At 37.2% G+C, this 21,172-nt stretch overlaps 1 protein-coding gene across 1 annotated transcript in view; it reads right to left on the bottom strand.

Annotated features, from left to right (window-relative positions):
• The window catches only part of LOC139713461 (dysferlin-like), a 113,665-nt gene that overhangs the window by 64,398 nt on the left and 28,095 nt on the right, over positions 1-21,172 (bottom strand). Inside the window, exons 19-24 of the mRNA XM_071625188.1 lie at positions 17,778-17,951; positions 10,606-10,690; positions 9,997-10,074; positions 7,543-7,724; positions 2,032-2,184; positions 533-631 (exon numbers count right to left, since the gene is read on the bottom strand). Of these exons, the coding sequence (XP_071481289.1) occupies positions 533-631; positions 2,032-2,184; positions 7,543-7,724; positions 9,997-10,074; positions 10,606-10,690; positions 17,778-17,951 (771 nt within the window). The remainder of the gene's footprint in view (positions 1-532; positions 632-2,031; positions 2,185-7,542; positions 7,725-9,996; positions 10,075-10,605; positions 10,691-17,777; positions 17,952-21,172) is intronic.

Raw genomic sequence — 21,172 nt, forward strand, 5'->3', positions numbered from 1 at the left:
ATCAGTGGCAAAACATAAACAACTGGTCACAATATGTTGACAAACAATCAGTCTCCATGACGATACCAGCTATAATGGAGTTGAATGTACAAACAGCAGATACCCATGGTATTCTGTTTCAAATTACCGGTAATGACAAAACAAATGGAACTTCATATTCCACACGACTCAGCAGACTATCTCAAATGCCACATTACATCACAGTCACAAGTCTGGATGATGCAAATTGCCACTAACAGGTAGAATTTCTCAGAAATGATGGAGCTTGCACTTTGATGGCAATTTTTCTGTGATTTTCAGCTAAATTTGTCATTCCATATCCTCGATATAACCTTAAGAACACAGTTTTAATATGTCAATAATCTCACAGGAAGACTGCAAACATGATATATAAATAATACACCACGCACTGAATGCCAGTGGCGATTTGTGCAAATTTCACGCAGTGAAAAAAGGCTGTCGGCTCCAATTCGTGAAAGCTCCATGCCATGAATGTTTCTGGTTTTTTAGTAAGTTGAAAAACGTGTCCCACCTCCACTCCAGTGCGCTGCAGCACAGGCCTGATGCCGTTGGGAACGATGTACAGTTCTCCCCTCTTTGGAGGCATGAAGGGCAGGTCAGATGTCTCAGACTGCAAGAAAAGGTTTGGCAGGATATCAGCAAATCTGTTTGTCATATAACTTTTCTCAAAATAAAATACACAAATAATATTTGATCACGTTTTTTTCTTAACATATCTCATACTTATATATCAACATCTACATATATATATCAACACAAAGATATGCACACACGTAACAAACATTAAGCCTGTTATTATCCTTTTCTGATAAAATTGCAGACAATACAGTATGTCCCCAAAAAGATTACAACGGGGCCCTCCGTAATGATATCTTTAAAGATAGTGAATCAATCTAAATACAAATTCAGGGTATGAAACTATAATTCATTGCCCACATCTTACAGAAAACCCCACTCAATTTGCTTCAGTGGTCAAAGAGAAATACAGAATTTTGTAGAGGATGTCAGGAATCTCTTCTGTCCAAGTTCTGTCTATTTATTCACACACAAAATCATCGAAGTGCTAAACTCGGAAGAATCATATTCATGACATGCTTTGCAACAATCCACATTTCTCTGTGACCGCTTAACCAAATCGAATGGGGATTTCTGCAAAATAGAGCTAAAATGTTATATATCAAGACCCTGAAGTAGCATTTAAAAAATGTAATCATATTGGGCGTTATCAACGCGAAAATCTGATTGTAATTTTGGGGGGACATACTGCAGTAAGTCGCCCCAAAAATTACGATCAGATTTTCGAGTTGATAACACCCAATATGATCAACCTGTCTAAGTGGTACTTCAGGGTCTTAAAATATAACATCTTAGCTCTATTTTGCAGAAAACCCCATTCAATTTGATTAAGCGGTCACAGAGAAATGCGGATTGTTGTAAAGCATGTCATAAGTCTGATTCTTCCAATTTTAGCAATTCAATGCTCTTGTGTGTGAATAATAGACAGAATCTGAACAGAAGAGATTCCCGACATCCTCTACAAAATTCCTCATTTCTCTTTGACCACTGAAGCAAATTGAATGGGGTTTTCTGTAAGATGTGGGCAATGAGTTATAGTTTCATACCCTGAATTTGTATTTAGATTGATTCAGTATTTATAAAGATATCATTGCAGAGGGCCCCATTGTAATTATTTTTTGGGACATACTGTAAAGCCAAGGAAATCAGATGACTTGCCTAAACAAAAAGGAATTATCTTTGTCAAAAACAGAATATGAATCAATCTTTTACACAGGAGAGAGGCAGTGAAAAATCTCTATTTTGTATAATAAACGAATAATAATGCTAACAATGATAACATAAAAAATGATACCTACATCAATTATCATAATAATGATAATGCTAATAATCATGATAACAGTAATTACAAAAATGAAACAACTAAAGTGAATATGGATTCACACTGTCAACATGAATAGAAATATGCCCTATCGAGGGCAGCCTCCACCGTACCATTAGGAAGAGCTCGAAGGAGGCTAGGAGCTCGCCAGCTAACCCTTCACCCTTGTAGAACTGGTGCCAGGCAAGGCGGGACACACGCTGGTCCGAGGAGTCCAGCTTGACCATTGGCTTGACCACTGTCCGGCCCATGAACTCGTTGCTGCCCTGTGAGAACAATGTCAAAAGACTGGAAAGTTACAGAGTGTGGGAAGCTTGAATACAACCCTCCCCCGTGATAGCATCCAGGGCCCTGTTGCATTCAAGTTGAGATCAAACGTAAGTCAGAAAATCAAACATAAGTCTTTGAATACTCAATTCTGATTGGCTGATACCGGACTTATGTTTGACTGCATCTTTTTATGCAACAGGGTCACATCACATTAACAAGCTCAGTTCACATACACTCATGTCATAATAATTGTCACTTGTGTGCTGATATCTCATATATTTTGAATTAAAATAAAATCATTTTGCTGGTATTTTTAATGAATATTTTGCCAGGTGAAAGCAAATTCATCATAGAATTGGTAAATATAACAGTTACAAGCATAGACACAGACACAATATGAATATTCATAAATTATGAATCCACACTAAAGACTACCTTTAAAAAAAAAAGTATTTCTTTCAATTCATACATGTAGCTCAATTGGTATTTAAATTGAAACCTCATTTTATGTATATGCTGAATTATTCAAAGACTATTTACACAGTGCTATTGACATTTTTCAGCTTCCTCTCTTGACAAAGAGACTGCACCAGAGTACACATAGAATAAAAACAAAATACTCGAATAAGTTTACATAAGTCGGCATCTAAACTGGGCATGAAGTCACAATGTACATCGTATATCATAAAGTTTTGATCATCCAGTATTCCTTCCACTAAACACCATGGCTCTCTGCTGGCGTGAGACAGTAGAAAGGCACAGAGAGCTGACCTCCCAACTTTTCTGACTGAGAAATAGGGATGATTTGCCCCAAAAGTAGGAAAGAAAGAGCAGTTCCCATAGGATTGTGCAGTAAAATTATCCAGAAACTAGATATATCGCTACGGCGACTGATATGCCTCCGCCATAATGCATGGTTCTCCTAATAGGTCTATAGTACAATGTCTTGACAATGTGTGATGACAGTTTCACACAATTGGCAAAATATTGAAATGACAGGTTTGACACAAATGTGCTGAATGTTTACTTTCCTAGAACTAGGTTCAATTGGATGAATGATTAAAATGTCAGAGTGCAGGTATTTGGGGAACTGATGATTTTTACTTGACTTTTGACCCTTTTAAAAGTTTATGCATTGAGTAATTTTCAAGGTATTGAGAAAAAGTATAATGTCAGTATCAAATGGGAAAATAGCATTATCTATACCTGGCCTTTAACCTTTGACCTCACAGTTCCAAAGAGAATCACTGTTAGGTTGAACATGCATAAATATTGTAAGTTTCATGATGATACCTTGAGTTACTTTTGAGATATAGAGGAAAAAGTGCAATTCAGCACTTTCACTTGACCTTTGACCTTTGACCTTTTGGCAAGAAACTTCCCACAGAATATATACTGGGTAATACATGTATACATCAAGTAAAAAAAAAAAAAAAACCTTCAGGCATTGCATAAATATAAGGAAAGTAGTGATATTTTGAGTTGACCTTGACCTTTGACCCCCTGACCTTTGAACCATGACCCCCAACTTCCCTGAATAATCACTGCCCATTGGAACAAGCATATATACTAAGTTCCATGAAGATACCTTGAACCCTTTGCGAGATATGGAGAAAAACATGAATTTTCAACCTTTTTTTTCACAAAATAATCTGTGACCTTTGACCCCGTGACCCTAAAATCCAAACAAAGTATTATCCCCCCAGGATATACCCTCATACCAAGTTTGATGTAAAACCACCACACGGTTCTTGAGATATCGACAAAAACAAAACGGGACGTACGTACGTACGGACGGACGGACGGACGGACGACCCGAAAACATAATGCCTCCGGCCACTTCGTTGGCGGAGACATAAAAAATAGGAAACTCCTGTTGAAACAAGAGCTGGGAATGGTCAAAATTCATATTCTTTCTTCCAAATTCAGTATGGTTGGGAGGTCTGAGAGAGTATTCACTACACCTGTCAGATCAAGTTTTAGTGATCTCTGTCACTCAGGCACGATACTGTATATCTGCTGTCTTGCAAAAGTACAAGATATTATTGTAACACCTGGATGGTAGGACATTGATTTGGCTCATTATATTTTCATGTAAGTGTTAGACCACTCACATGCACAAAAGCACACACACACACACACACACACACACACACACACACACACACACATACAATCCATCACAAAAAAAGAAAAAAATAAGTTGAAAACGCCCTTAACATGCAAATTGATATAAAGGCTTTGACATTTTCAGTCAATTGTTCAAACATATTTTAAGGACAATCTTAAAGTTCAGATATCAAATATGAATTTGGGAGATAATCAACTATCTGGTTTCTATGAGATGTACTGCCAAATACTAAACAAGCCTTATATTTCGCGAATTTTGCAAGTCGGGTGCTATTTGCGAATTTAAAAACACTCCAAAATATAGACTCTGATCCCGACATTAACATGACGTGCACGCATCCATTCTCCATTCATTACTGTGCTTAAGATCACATATTTAGCCACTTGCAAAGTTTTTGGAGAAGTCCCGATTTGCAACAAAATTAGACTCGCTATTCAAAATATATGGCATGTACAGTGTGCAATGAAGACCAAAAGACAGAGTAACATGCGCATCATGCACAATTTGGCTGGGAGTGGGGAGAAAGGAGGGGATACATAACTGTATCTTGTTTCCAGCATTCATACAGTTGTTCTATTGCTCTATGCTTGGCTAAAATATTCTACTCCGTTTTGCATTTCAGAGTATTAGGAAGAGATGACATGCACTTCTCTTCAAAAGAAGATGTCAAGAATTTCATACATGTCCATGTACGTAAAACTGTATAATAATGTCTGTCATTTTACTATGCCAAAAAATTGATGTGTGCTTCTTTTTAAGAAGACAGTAAAATGAAAACATTCTTTTTCCCTTTTTATGTTGAATCTTAGTTTGGAAAGAAATGTAGGGCTGCCAACCTATGCAAATGAAGTGACATATTCACGCACAGTAAAAATAAACAGGTAAATACATAAACTTACAAAAAAATATATTTTGGTACAATAATGGAAAATTGTGAATACTAATTCTAAATCCAATACTGCAAGAATTTTTCTTTTATTAAAAATATTTTTTTAAAGGAAAAACATACTAAATATTGCAAAATTAAACTAGTTGGTCACTCCACAAGCTCTGCACCTCATGCACTGCAGACTCATTGGTTCTTTCTTCTCATGCATCAATGATTTCAGATTCAAAGCCTGCTGTTCTATTGACGAGACACTGGTAAACTTACAGGATATCATACCATGTCTGGTAAGACTACAAACTGCCCAATTATTCCAGAAAAATTTTCTACTCTTACAAATTTCATCAGACCTATTTTATGTGCTAGACTCTTAAGTTTTGAAGAAGCACAGGACATTTTACACCACATGCAATGTTCTACAGCTGCCTCACTGCGAGAAACAATCTAAAACTGACTGTAAAAGAGACTGCATAGCACCATTTTCCTTTGTTTTTCCAAGGGATACCTTTTCTACATCTACATTTGTATTTGGGGGATGCATTAAAAGACATGGCAGAGAGATGGTGAACTAGAGCATTTCAACTTGTGCAGTCTACTGGGGATCCTAGGCTTCTCATGCAATCATGATAAAACCCTCATTGTATGAACATGGCCCTTCATATACATTGTTGTATATGTTGATGGTTATTTCAGTGGTCATTGATCTTGACCACTTAACAAGGATTCAGCTTTAACCCTCTTTGCACAAAGCATATACATTTGCAGCTTCCAGTTCATTCTTACCCAATACACCTAGGACACTAATATCTGGCTTTTCCCTAATGGAATTTATGGCCAAACATGAAATTTTAATAGCTATTGGAAAGCACTGGTGATCTTTGCCCTTCACCCATTGTCAACCACAATCAGTTGTTGATTTTATACTTCTGGCCTTCTTATTGATCATAACATAAAAATACCAATAGACATTCTCAGACGAAGTAATATGCCTTTTTTTTATTTCAACTAAAGAAGAATGACCTCTGGCTTTGATCTTCGACCTACAGTACCACTACAATCACTTTCATGCAAAAAGTTGCAAATCTATTTCTACCCTGACCACAAACACACAGGCAGTGACCTTTCACCTTTCACCACTAACGAGTCATGGTAATAATTCACTTCTTTCTGCCATGCAAGACATTTAAACCACAAGGGCATTCCTAGATGAAGCAACAGCTGAAAAAAAAGCAAAGTTCAGTGAATCTTGATCTTTGAACTTTAAGGATTTGACAAAAATCTAATCAGCTCATCTACATCTCATAATCAGGGCTGGATTATCAAAAAACAAACAAACAAACAATTACGGGGGAAAAAAAGAGCATTTTTTAAAAATGAAATTGCGATAGCAAAGGTGTGGGACAAATGGATGGGACAAACTGACCACCACATGCCGAGTTGGATGGATGGACAGCCAGAAAACATAACTAGACTTAGAAATTTGTCCTGACTGACAAATTCGGTGATCTGCTCAAATTATAGTTGGGGGCTTTTGGCCATGCAATTTTTGCGATGTAAATCCGGGCAGAGGCATAAATATGATGCATGCGTGTGTGTAAACGGGGCACACTGCAATCACTTACAGTCGTATATGCCTAGCTCAGATTTAAGATTTTTTTTTAAAGAAAAATCACAAAGAAAAACAAGGGATTCAGACAGCCAGGATGCAGAAATCAAGATTAAGAAGGAAAACACAAACAAAACACAGATAAATTAATATTAGCACATTATATGGAAGCGAGGAGGCAACATTGTACAGGAGGGTGCTATTCAGCCTGTGCGCTTATCAGACAAACGGATGATTAGAGGTTTCATTGATCAAACCAAATACAAGCAAGTTACGGAATTTTGAAATTTCAAATATTTTCCAAAAACAACGATACTAGCTAAAACAACCCATGTAGAGAGGAAGAGAAGATATAATCTCCCACCATACATAAATCCTCATTAAATTACCTTTTTTTGGCATCTAATCAATGACAGTAAAGTTGTATCCCTTGTCTACCATCATTGTAGTCTGGTAGCCTAGCAACGGAGGATGGATGGACAGACAATCTGAAATCATAATGCATCTCAGCTGATCCGGCATCCTTTGGAGCCGAGGCACAAAGTTCAATATCATTTGAATGACACTGAACAAATAGTACTCGAAAAAATTAAAATATATTATCCGTGACTTAAAAAAAATGTTATTATTTATTCTCACATGAGTGCAAGACATGACCAAAACTAAATATGTTTTTAATCAAGAGTAGTTTCTCCGAAACTCAGTAATTAGAAACTTTTCTTCCAACTTACAAAGCTGTCAAAGTCGAAGACCTCAACGACGACCTGCGGCGGGTTGGCTGCGAGCTGGTTGGGGTCGCCAAAGATCTCGAGCTCGTCGAAGATGAGGGTTTGGTCCCAGGTGGGACTGAGCGTTGTCTTGATGACCTCAGTCTTCTGACTGCGAGACATGAAGCTGATGTAGGCGTAGGGGTCTGACCAAACAAACACCAAACAAAAGAGTTTCTAAATGTGACCGTGCACCACAAAACAAACAAAAAGTCGCACCCCTTGATTTTACGTGAGGACTCAATAAAGGTGAAATGGGTCAACCGAGTCAATCTTGAGTTTTCCATATTTTCTGAAAGAGCTATTCTTTTTCTACATTATTCTTAAGTTTGGGATCATGAATTGAAATGGAAAGTGGGTTTTCAGCAGTTTTTCTACAACCCCTTTATTGGTAGATTATGAAATCAGGTTTTTCTCAGAGGCCTCTTTCATTTCCTGAAAATTCTTTGCACCCTCTTCACTTTCAACTATAATAACTTTTGAAAGGATGATGCTCCTGCTCTGAAAGTTGGTATTTATAATGGTCGGAATGTGGTAATAGACCATGCTCAATTTCAGCTTAATCTGATAATCCCTTAATTGTTGTTGCTCCGGTGGCTTATGTCATGTTTTTGTCCCACTCATGGCACAGGTAGCACGGCTTAGTAAAGATCAAGCACTTGAATAGACCCTGTACTTCAGAGCCTCTTCTCAGTTCACCCTTTTCAGAGTGTGTCCTTTCTTTCCAATATTCATATGGGTTAGGAGAATCCATTTGAAGTGAATTACACATCATTTTAAAGCTTAGAGTGTGCTCTTTAAGAATCTGCCCTTAACTAAAAATCCATGTCTGGCGACTTTTTGTTTGTTTTGTGGTGCAGGGTCACAAATGATAGTTCTCCCTAAACAGTGATTTTTGTGTTCTCATACAAAGCAATGCAATAAACGAAGGATGCAAGTCAACTGTACAACGTAACCACTGCCGTAAAACGGGGTGAATAGGGACGGCGAGGTGAATAGGGACAAAACCGAGAAAAGTTTTTTGAATGTGCATGTTTCATATTTGCTTGAACTTTTTTTCTTATTTTTATCACAGGATGGAAGGACCATCCAACAGTGTCCAGAAAGTGGTCCTCCTGATGTGAAAAATTTTTTAAAGGGTACAGGAGGTCCAAATAAAAATTTTTCAAAAAATCACAGAAAAATCAGGGCGGTCAAAACTTTCCTGCTCCTGTGGCCATTGATTAATGAAATTCGCTGAAAATGTTCATGAATCTAGCCTATTAGGTCCTACAACACACCTTTAAATATGAAATGATTATTCCAACAGGAATTTGTGACAGGACATTTTTTCTTCTCTTGGGCAAAAAATCAGTTAGACTGGGGTGAATAGGGACACCATGGTGTCGTTTGATTGGCCCTTTAAATTTTCTGTATGATTAACTATTATAATGTCATAAATTGCTCTGAAATGTCTGCTATGTCCAGCCATTTCCAAAAGTGTGAATTTTTATTCTAAATCTCTTGACAAGAGAGCAATAAGATCTTTGGATATGTGGCTTCACTTTTGTATACATAGATGAGAGTGAACTTTGCTGTCTTAACCCTAACTTGAGAAGGAAGGGTCTGGGAACCCCGGCCCCACCCACCCTCATGGGAATTTTTTTCACTGCCTAAGACAGGCTAGGACTTTTCCACTTGTATTTAATGACCCTTTTCTCTGTCTTCTGCATGTTTTAATGCCAATAACACATCTGCTTGGGTCAGACTTATACTATAGGTGCCAGCTTATAATTGCTGTAAGAACTCCCAAAATATCCCGACATCGTAAGAGTCAAGTTACACTGAATTTAGAGTGTATAAATAAGATTGTACATCATGATTTGCCTCTTGAAGAAGAAGTGGGTTAATATTTGAGTGCAATTCAATGGATTAGTAAAGTTTTGACCTACTTTTCAATCTTGACCTTTGACCTAATGGGTCACATTTTTTTATATCAGCTCCTTTTGTTGGGCTGTTGCAATTTTTGTTAAAGATTGATTTACCAATGGAATAGATTGCTCTTAAATGTTTGTATATCATTTTTAAACTCTGTAGTTGTTCCCTTAATCCAATTCATTGGATGGATTGAAAAAAAAATGCCTCCAAACAGCTTTTTTTGGATAAAAAATAGTGTTGTCCCTGTTGACCCCAAATTTGGGGTCAATAGGGACAGTGTCATTGTATCAAAAAACATACTTTTCCTCCAAATATTAATTTTTTTTCACAATACCAAATTAAAGGTATTTTAGGTGGACATAAAATCCCCACATAATATTGAGTCTCTGGGCTGCATGAAAAAAAATACAATCATAAGAACTTTAAATTTGTCCCTATTCACCCCGTTTTACGGTGATTAGTATCACTGGTGTCACTATCACTGTCGCAGAAGTCGCTTACCTGAGAAGCTGTCCGAATCCGACGCGATCAGATCCCTACCCTGGTAGATGTACGCGCGCAGCTGATACTTGTACGAGGCTGAGGTAGGAGAACAAATGTATTAAAATCTAATGCCGTAATCGGTATACACAATACCTTGCTATGGGTGACAGAAAATTATTACAAAGCAAACACGGAGACAAACAATACAATGTTGGGAAATAGAATGTATAAGACTGACAACTGCAAGTTTTACAATAAAGCTGTTCATACTGGAAGGATATTCCAAATGAGACAATCTTGGAGCCTTTACACTTTCAGTGTACTACGTTACATACTGTGTGCATGTTTTTGCACTCCTGTGAACGGTGTATCTCATTCCAAACAATTTATTAAAAAAAAAAAATGGCCAATTTTTGGAAAAGATCATGTACATGTATGTAAACGATCATGGTACAATTGCAAAAAAAAAAAAAAAAAAAAAAAGCTTTCCCCTCACAAATGTATTGGAAGTCACCATTATTTCTATTAAAAGTACTGGTAGGTGTACAAGTGTATGGTTTACATTCAGTACGTGAACTAAAATGGGAAAAAAATGTCAGGATACAAGTTTCAGAAATCCAGCCATACTTGGATAGGTGACAAAGATCCTTGGCGCTGACTTCCTCGAACTCTTGCCGTCGTCATCCTTGTCCTTGTCCTTGGCGTCGTCATCCTATTAGGGAGAAAGCAACAACAAAAAAAAACATAATTCTTTAACATGTTCCCTTCTCAGACACAGGAAACCCACTGCAGAAACCATCAGGTTTCCAAAGGTAAAGGACTACAAGACTTTTAGTTACAAAATTGTAACTCCTACAGAAAATCTGAGTTTAATGATAAAGCTGCAACAGCAACAACAAATAATCCATTGCTGACCCACAAAACCCACAGACATTGTGCACAAACCATCATCAAGTTACCATGAATGTATAAGGGTTAAACAACAAATTATTTCTCTTTTGTAATAGCAAAATGTACACTAGTACAGGAATGTAGGCTCTTATTAAAGTGCCAGTGATCACACATAAGTATAATACATGCAGAGATGTCAATCTTGCAGCGGCATTGCAGTATTCCGACAGATTGAAAGGCATACTATTTTTAAATTGAAAAACAGTACTTCCACCTTGCAAAAGACATATGCATATTGTGTGTAGTAAAAACATTTTGGAAAAAAGAAATATTTGCCAAGAAACATGCAGTATTTTTGCCAAAAGTCACTGTAAAATACTTAATAAAGTTGGGACCCTGTATACCGTATATGCACAAGTCATGCTGTATCAAAGATTCATATACAACACAACTGTTTTATGTTCTTGTTCTATCTGTGAATACGATCACTTCATTTGGCTTCAAATTCAAGTGTTCATTTTTTCCCAAAAATGCTCCATTGTCAGATTGTCACTCATTTCACAAAGTGGCAGATTGGCAAGATGGTGACGAAAAACCGCGTATTGTGAAAAGCGCAATCAAAGTTTTAACATTTGTGAAACCGTCAATTTGGGGGGGGGGGTGGTGTTCTGTTGTTAAACATGATAAATTGTATGTGAATAGAAAGAGAACTAAAGGACTTTTCAACCACAAACAAATTTATAATAGTAAAGGTGAGATAATAAGACTGAGGATGGAAATAATTGTTCATCATATGTTGTTTGAAAATTTGCATTGTGATGTAAATAATGAAGAGAGGTTTATGGTAACACCATGTGTATGAAGTCTTTGAGAGGATTGTTGTTTGGCAAAAGAAGACCCTAGAAAGAGAAGAGTGGAAGAGGGAAGTGACATAAAGGAGGCTGTAAGGAAGGCAAACGGTAACAATTGAAGGGTAGTGGTGAGCTTGAAGTTACGGTTGCACAATTGGAGATGGGATAAAAGGAGACAATCAATCTTGATGCTTTCCCTTTCTCTTTCTCTCACCCTCTGTCCTTGTACAGTGTAGCTACATATGTATATGCCTTCATCTCATCATACTACTATGGTCCTTTGATCAAGTTTTATATTTTTCTAATAGACTGCACTCTACATTCAAAAGTCTCTTTCCAACAAATCTATGTATATAATATTGAAGGTTGAATACGAGATGTACAAAAACATATCACAAATCAATCCATTGTTAGGTAGTAAATAGCTTCATATTTTATTTCATTCTTTGGCTTCAATGATAATGAAAATTTGTACATTAACAAGGCAATTCAAAATGTTTTTATTCATTACAATGTAACTGTTTTGGAAGTGCGCTTTATCCTTTTTAAAAACATAGTACATACACCTGTACGTGTACTTCAACAGTCAACTTGAAAACTGCATTGCCAGTAAATGGTACAAATATACCGGTACTTGTAATTATGATAGTCATTGAACAAATTGATCATTATCTTTGTATATGATAATACACACATCATAACATTTAAAACAAATTACAATTTAAAATAAGGTAGCTGCTGAACTGTTATGTAATATGCGTCAACTCATAAAATGTCCTTGCGAAAGTAAACAATGTACATTTGATGTACATGAGTAATAGGGTACAATGTATTCATCAATTCATAATACCGTCACTAGATTTACAAAACGTGTAGGTACACACTAATGAGGAAGCAAAATGCATCATTTTATGAACTGCCGAAAGAACTTTGCATTAACACCACAGAGCACAAGGCTTTTTTTTTTTTTAATGAAATGCATATTCAGTGAATAATAGCCCATGACAAATATAAACATACAAAAAAACAAAACGAAACTAGCATAAGCAGCAATGCACTAAGATATATACATGTACGTATATCCCAATGGCCTAATCAATGATTCTTGGAACCTTGGAACTTTGACGGATTAATCCCTGTTAAAGCTCACTGTGAATGCTACAGTGTATACTGGGATGTGGTGCACGTGGGGTCATCAGCCAATAGTAAAAACAGATTATGCATGATGTACATTGTATTTTACAAAGTGATAGGTGCATGTAAAAGACGAGGTGCTCCTGGTTAGAAGAGATGCTTCCAACAGATACTGTATAATAGCAGCCACCTCGAAATTTGCAGCAGAAGGTGCAGATACAGCTATTATGGATCTGTTCCAGACTGTTATATGGTGCATGGGTAGAAAGAGTACCAGTACTCTAAAACATCAGCTGTTGCACTGGGTATTGTGGGTTTGAGGGAATGACCTACGAAGTCTGTCAACAGAAAAGGCTGAAAAGACAAATGATGTGAGTGGAATGTCTACAAATTTAAAGGTAGATTTTGCCGAGCACTCTTGCTTTTGCAAAGAGTTATCCACTGTGCAATGGGCCCCATCCGAAGCCAGAAGTTGCAAGGATGATGTAGATGTACCTGTCCTGTAAACTTCATGGACAAAGCGAGCAGCAGCTTTCTGAACCCTTTCTAGGTCTTCAACACAGGTGGTCATGAAGCAGTTCCATGCTTCTGCTCCAAATTCCATCTGTGGTCTTATGAGAGCCACCCACACCAGGAATAAGTTGAGTGCAGGGGCAAAGCTTCAAACACATCGTAATAGGTACTTCAGCAATCTTGTCCTGAAGGATATTCACACCATTTTCAGTGATATCACCTACTGCATAATTACCGCAAGCTGTTCCAGACATGTACTGCTGTATGGATGAATGTCCAGTTAGTGGAGAAGGTTCTGGAGACAGGCACTGCAGGAGCACGGCAAGGCACTGACAAGCTGCAGCAAGTTTTCTCCTTACAACATATGGCTGACGAAGCAGAGCATGAGAGTCTGTAGGGCCTGGTGTACATTTCGTAGAAGACTGTAGCTGCTGCCATCTGACATCTTTGTTGGAGAGATCTATTTGAACTTATATCTGATCTGGTTTCACTGTCATCCACTCCAAGATATTTTCATAAGTAATAGCTCAAAGTGCCTTCCTCTGAATCGAGTCTAGCAATCATAGAGATGTTGGGCCGGCACTCATTCATGAGAGTGATGCGTAATTCATTACACTTCAAACTTGGGTCTTGCAGACAGCTCCTATCCTATCCAGCTTTTTAGCCATTGTCCTTTACGGTCCCCAGTCCAGCACCTGATGCAATGTTGGAGAATGTGGTTTGTCCAGGACAGTTTGCAGTTGATTGTGACTCCCAAAATCTCCAAGTAGCTTATCCTTCTCCACCAAAGTTGTGCCATCAATCGGAAGGTCAGGCCTGGTTTGATTCCTTTTCCTGGATACTGTCATTGCCTTGCCCTTTGATGGTTCAAATATGCCTTCAACTTGTCTGCCCAGATCCTACTCTTCTTCAAATCTCTGTTCAGACTAGCTGTTATAGCCTTGGGGATATCGGTGGATCTGATCTCACAGAACAGGGTTGAGTCATCTGCATAAAGGTAGACGACATTTTCACTCTCATCACTAAGATCACCATTGAAGACAGAGAAGAGGGGCAGGCCCACGATTGATCCCTCGGGAACTGATGCAGTGATCTAGGAAGTACTAGAGGAATGACCGAAGTAGGACAGCTTTAATGGATTGATCTGTCAAGTACACCTGCAGCTCCTTATTCAGGTAAAGACACTTTCCACACACTCATTTTGTGATGAGTTGAGCAGAGACTGTGATGCCAGACCCTATCAAAGCACCTTCAATGTCCAGGGCAATCAGCTGTACTTCATTCACTTCATCCAAGGAGTTGGACCTTTGTTGGGTAAGGATGGTTAAACTATTAGCTGTGAGTTGATGAGGTCTGAACTCCAACTGGTGGTCTGAAGGAAGCCATCAGCCAGTAGGGACTTCTGAAGTTGATTGTTAATGGCTGCCTCAATAACTTTGCAAAGTTGCAAATCTTTAAACATTGTGAATCTTTAAAACATAATTATCTCATAATCATGGGTCCTCTCACAGGACCCAACATTTACTGGTTCAGGTACAGTGTACAATATGTATGTTCACAAAGTCATATTGAGGGTGAAACAAAACAGAACATTCCACTTTCATCACTCCCATAAATTTACATCACTGGATTTACTGTACATAGAACAAATTACAGCTTTCGAAATTGGCATGATATATTTAATATATTGAATGACTGTAATTATTTCCAAGTTTGGAATGAAAATAATATTATAAAAGTATTATAAAGTATTATAAAAGTACATGTATTACAATAAACACATATCCAATTACAAAAAAAAAAAAAGTGATTTTAGAAGAAAGATACATCCATATTATAAAATGATATTATCTTTGGCATTTAATGTACCACAATATCAGATACCCAGTGCATACACTTGTAAGTACATTAACACACAATACATTGTGCTATGACAGTAATATTGTATTCTATTATCCTTTCAGTTAGTGAGAATCTTACAATCTTAACAAGTGTGGAAATTTAGAATGTCCACTAAAGAGTGAACGCTAATGCACCAAAATACCCGCATGGATATGAATATTACATAGACTGAATGCAAATTATGGAATACAAAGTATGAACACTCTACATAAACTGAGGTGGAAACATTATAAATACATATGTACACATTGTATCATCAAATATACATGTAATATAGATTTACAGTGTAGTTTTGCCTCGTAGTTCCATAAATATGGTTCTTTATGAAGAACTCACATCAACTATTGGCCCCTGTTTTCTTTTGCTATAGCATTATTCACGATTATCTGATGTACACCCTAGGACAAAAGGTTATAAAGAACTTGAAGTTCATGTTTTGATATAATCTGTAGATACTAACCTTCAGGCCAGTCCTCACTGTCCAATGCTAATGTAGAGATTGTTAAGGGATGGATCAGTTCATACACGCTTGTGCTTAAAGTTTAAAGAACTTTAATGTACTGTAAAAAGCTGTTATTTTTTGTTTTGTGAGGGTTTAATTTTCGTGAATTTGGCAAAATGTTGGGCCGCAAATTTAACAACACACAAAAGATATCACCACCTGCTCACGATCGCAGTAAATTTACAGACAGGCATCAGTGCACTTTGATCACGAAAACAACATCTCGTGAAAATGTCTGTGACCTCTTCATTTGCAAAAATATCTGAGCATCAAGATAACAGCTTTTACAGTAGAATATCCCAAACATTGCAATAATTGTTACAAAGTATTATAGGTAACATCATTTTGCCACTTGTTTCCAAGAGCACACACTTTTACTGAGGAAGACCGCTGGCGGGATTTTCCTTTCCGAAGCCAACCTCCTTTTCGTGGATGTGAGGTTCTTGACTTCTGCTCTGTCGGTGTCTGATGTAATTAAAATTGCAGACACATAGACACATTGATTATTACATGAATGAAATGACTTGGCATTCTTGTAGAACTAGAACACACGGTAATTTTCTTCTACATTTATAGGAAAATAAGTACACTGTAAGTAAACATTTTCAAGATGATTATGTTGGCATTTAAGATGAAGATAGCTTGTTTGTCTCTGTTATGCTGTTTAATTGCAAATACATTATTTGAATGACTGAAGACTAATATAAGATAAGATGAAGTGACATATAAACACTTAACCTCTGAAGCTCTAAGTCGTCCCACTTTTCACGAAGTGACAGAAAGCCGCCCGGAAACCGTGCGGCTTCCGTCACTTCATGAAAAGTGGGACGAAGTGTAGTATTCCCTAAACAGTACACCTTCTTAAAAAACTCTACCAAGGATTTTTTCTTATTACAGGGGGAGTTTAAATTTTCTTTGACCATTCTGCCAGTCTTGGGGGGGGGATATTTTTTGTTGTCCGGCAGAAGGGTTTCATTTCGATGAGGGTTATGGTAAGATAGGAAGAAACATCCTATACCTAAATCCCAAAGGGGAGACGTCTCTAACCAAATATTGGATGTTTTTACAAAAGGGAGGTACCTTTACAGCTGAAACAGGACGTTTATACACCCCTGACACCACTGATATTAATTTATCAGCCAAAGGGGGTGTAAACACCTCAAACAAACACATGGAAGGCCCTTAATCTAACACGAAATATTAATTACTGATACTACTGTCATAGTTGTAATAAAATACTATAGACTCTGGTCTAGAAAAGAGTCTACCTACCACTGTAAGATATGCGATAACAATTTTATGATTTGTCAAATCTTTTGTATCTGATGAAATAATTTTCATTTTGATAATTCAAAACTTACAAAAAGCTCTTACCTTCTGTCCTTGGTCTTGCTTTCAATAATGACGTAGCCCATGGTGCGTGAAACTCTATTACGCTCTTTGACTAAACACAGGGCATCTACGTACAGTAGAGCTCCCTTTTGTGAGCAAACCAACACGCAGAGCAATAATTTCACATAATGACACAATGATACATGTCACTTTTGTGAAATTAAGGATAATTTTTGTGGCTTGCGTCACTTCAAGAACTATCAATTTTTGCAAGTAAACATAATTTTTACTTCAAATTCAGTGTTATGGTGGAGAATAGCAGGTATTGTACATCACAGGATGAAGAGAACTCACAACTGAAGTTTCGTGCAATTTTGGGTATTCTGCCACTTTGTGGAACCAGCGACGAAATGCTGAAAAGCAGTACCACTTTTGATTAATTCACAGAAATGCATTTTTTTTCCTTCTCTACACTCTGGATGGAGCAGTGCATTGTTCAATGAATTCAAAAGTGTATGTAATTGTTGCAATTGTTTTGAAGTTTGTAATAAATTAATCATAATAAGACTGTGATGACTTTTAGTTGTTATCTTTTCATGATTTAAAACTGTAAAACTCCACAGTGGACAAAAATGCAATGAAGATATTGCCCGGCCACTTTACGCACAACTCACCGGGTCGGTGAGGGAGAAAGCAGCAGAGGCCTTGGGGGACTCGGCGACCATCTTGCGGTGCCAGCGGCGACGGCGCACCATGTCCATCTTGCGCTCCGAGGCGTGGAACTTGAGATTGAAGAGGGGGGCGTACTCCCATCCCTCCTGCTGGTCCATTTCCTTCTTCTTCTTCTTCTGTAAGGTTGGAAGGAAAAAATATGAAGTGCATGATAAGCGTATAATAAAAGGATTATGAGTTTCTCACGTTTATCCATTGACAGCTGGAATTAGTTTTGGAAGGTCTTTTTTTTAATTTGTTTACTTCAGTATTTTTTTTACATGTTTGCCAGATGGATTCCATGTTACTTAAGAGTAATCTTTAGAAGACCACAATTTTTATGAGGGAAAAAGGGGGGTCCTTTGAAGATTACAACAAAACATTAAACAATAAGCTTTGTTTAATATTATGTAACTATAGCTAACAAGAGTATGCTAAAAGAATTACTATTCCATTACAAATAAAAAAAACCAAAAACAAACACACATCAAGATACGATCTGGCACTATTATGCCTGTTAGCATTGTTCGATTCTCTATTCATTCGCTATTTTGAGTGAGAGTCTACACATGATGTTTCATTCAGTTTCCAAAATATTCAAGACATTCTTTGATTTTTGGGAAGGTAATAATACTTGTACATGTCATATGAAATTGGCAGGGAATATGCTGCCATCTGAGAGTCTGACGAATGTGATTTTTTTTTTTTTTTTTACAATAAGATCAGAAAACAGCTACAGATAAAGTGTGACATTCTTTAAAACATATTCTGGTTCATTACATGGCTAATCCAGGATTACGACTGAGCACATACACAAACATACATACATGAACTCGTAGCAATAACTACTTCAGTGTCATGCAAAAAGCATTGTACATTTCCGCCACCACCAAGTCCCATGCCAGGGAATCCAGGCATTCAATCCACCACAACCTACAAATGTACATGTACAAGCTATTTCGTTAATATGCGCCAATGTGAGAACTGCTGGGGAGATTCCCTTTTCCCTCAGGCTCCTACTAGGGGAAGATGGCAACCTCCCAACAAGAGCCACAGAGCCCTTAAAGAATAAAGAATAAAAAATTAAAAAAAAAATATTTGGCATGCTCTAAACAGCACACAAAGTTTGAGGCATTCATAAGTCTGAGGTATTTGTACTGCTGATAAATAATATAATCCTTTTCAGAAAATAGTCTAATCTTCAAACTCCATGCAACACACACTTATCAGAGGATTTTTGCTTGTGTGGATCAATGTACATTGTTTGTATCCCAGGATTAAACATATAATGACAGCCTTTAATTACAAATGGTAACATTGTGAGCTAGATGTTATCAAAATCTTTTTATTGATGGGATGAGCTAAGAAGTCTGCACTTTTTCAGTAGAAGGACTGCAATGCAAAGAGCAAGAAATCATATTACCAATCCAAACAATTAACTATCTTTTCCAAGTGATATGAGTTAAGGCAAACACTATACTCTCTCACTGAAGGAAACCATATTCTGCATTTAAAAAAAAAAAGTTTTCAACTTCTAATTTCTTGTGTAATTTGGTCATAGGCCATGGTTTATTTGTCAAAATTCATTGAAGTTGGCACAACACATTCCCTGTGCCATTACACCCAGGAGATTTCTAGATCTTAGATCAGGCTGAAAATACGCACACACCATACAAGACTAGAATAACGGCACACTGCAAAAAACATGCATGCTTGCATAACAAGGTTTCATGGTGCTGAATTCCTTATAAATTTGAGGAATAGAAATTGTTGATAAAAATCCTGGATTACTCTTCACAACATCACCCCAAACACACATTCATCAATCAACAGTCTTGAAAAGGTTAAATCACCACAAGAATTGCATTGCATATTATACAGATCGTAAAACATAACTTACAACTGTAGCACAATGTGTAGTTAAGTTTGAATTATAATAACTCTTCTTTTTTTTTTTACATGCTTTGTTGGGGGGGGGGGGGGTAAGGGAAAGGGTATTGGTAGGAAGGACATCACAAGGGTTGCAATAACTTTCTGACAAGAACATCCACTGACTTACAATTTCCTCTATTTCAGCCCTCCGTTTCTCCTGGAAATAGGTATCATTTTTTAAATGGCATCATAACAAACATAAACAAAAAGGAAGTGGAACTAGAAATATCGCTAAGGCGACTGGTATGCCTCCGCCATAATGCATGATTCTCCTAATAGGTCTATAGTACATGTACACAATGTGTGATTACATTTTCACAAAATTGGCAAAATATTAAAATGACAAGTTTGTCACAAATGTGTTGAATGTTCACCTTCCTTGACCTAGGTTTAATTGGATGAATAGGAGAGCATGTATTTTGGGATTTAAGGACTTTAACTTGACTTTGACCAATTCATAAGTTTATGCATTGAGTAATTTTCAAGGTATGGAGAAAATGTGCAATTTCTGTATTGAAAAGTTCATTGTTACCATATTCATCTGCCCTTTGACCCTAAAATTCATAGGATAATCACTGTCAGGCACAACATGCATAAATACGTAGTAAGTTTCAAGATAACCAGAGCCACTTCTGAGATATGGAGGAAAAAGTTGTAGTTCAGCACTTTCCCTTGATCTTTGACCTTTTGACCTTTGAGGCAAAAAAAAAGAAGAAGAAAAAAGAAAGCTTCCAGAGAAACTCTATCAGGTTATACATGCATACACCAAGTGTTAAAAAAACATGATAATCCTGCTGGCATTGCATAAATATGAGGGAAATAGTAAACTTTTGAAGTGTTGCCCTTGACCTTTGACCCCTGACCTTTGACCCATGAACCCTAAATTCTCTAGATAATCACTGCCAGTCTACATGTATATATACTATGTTCCATGAAGATACCTTGAACAATTTCCAAGATACGGAGAAAAAAGTGAAGTTTTCATATTTTACTTGACCTTTTGACCTTTGACCTTTGACATCATGACCCCAAACTTTCACCAGAGAATTCTAACTGGGTAATACATGTAAACACTAAGTTTCAAGAAAATATCTTCAGGCATTGCATAGATATGGTGGAAATAGTGAAATTTTACGTATTTGACCTTGACCTTTTGATCTTTGACCTTGAGCATGTGCACCCAAAAGTTGATAGGCACAACTTCATCCCCTAATACATATACATGCCAAGTTTCAGTAGGATACCTCAAAAGGTTTTTTAGTTACGCTGTCCACAAAATTCATTACGGACGGAAGGACGGACGGACGGACGGACGGACGGACGGACAGATGGACAACCCGAAAACATAATGCCTCCGGCACCACTTTGTGGCGGAGGCATAAAAATTATACAGCAATAAAAGTGTCAGCGGAGTATCATGACTGCT

Source organism: Diadema antillarum, unplaced genomic scaffold (assembly GCF_040938485.1).
Source record: "Diadema antillarum isolate AM-2024a unplaced genomic scaffold, OU_Dant_1.0 seq00001976_RagTag, whole genome shotgun sequence".
NCBI lineage: Eukaryota > Metazoa > Echinodermata > Echinoidea > Diadematoida > Diadematidae > Diadema > Diadema antillarum.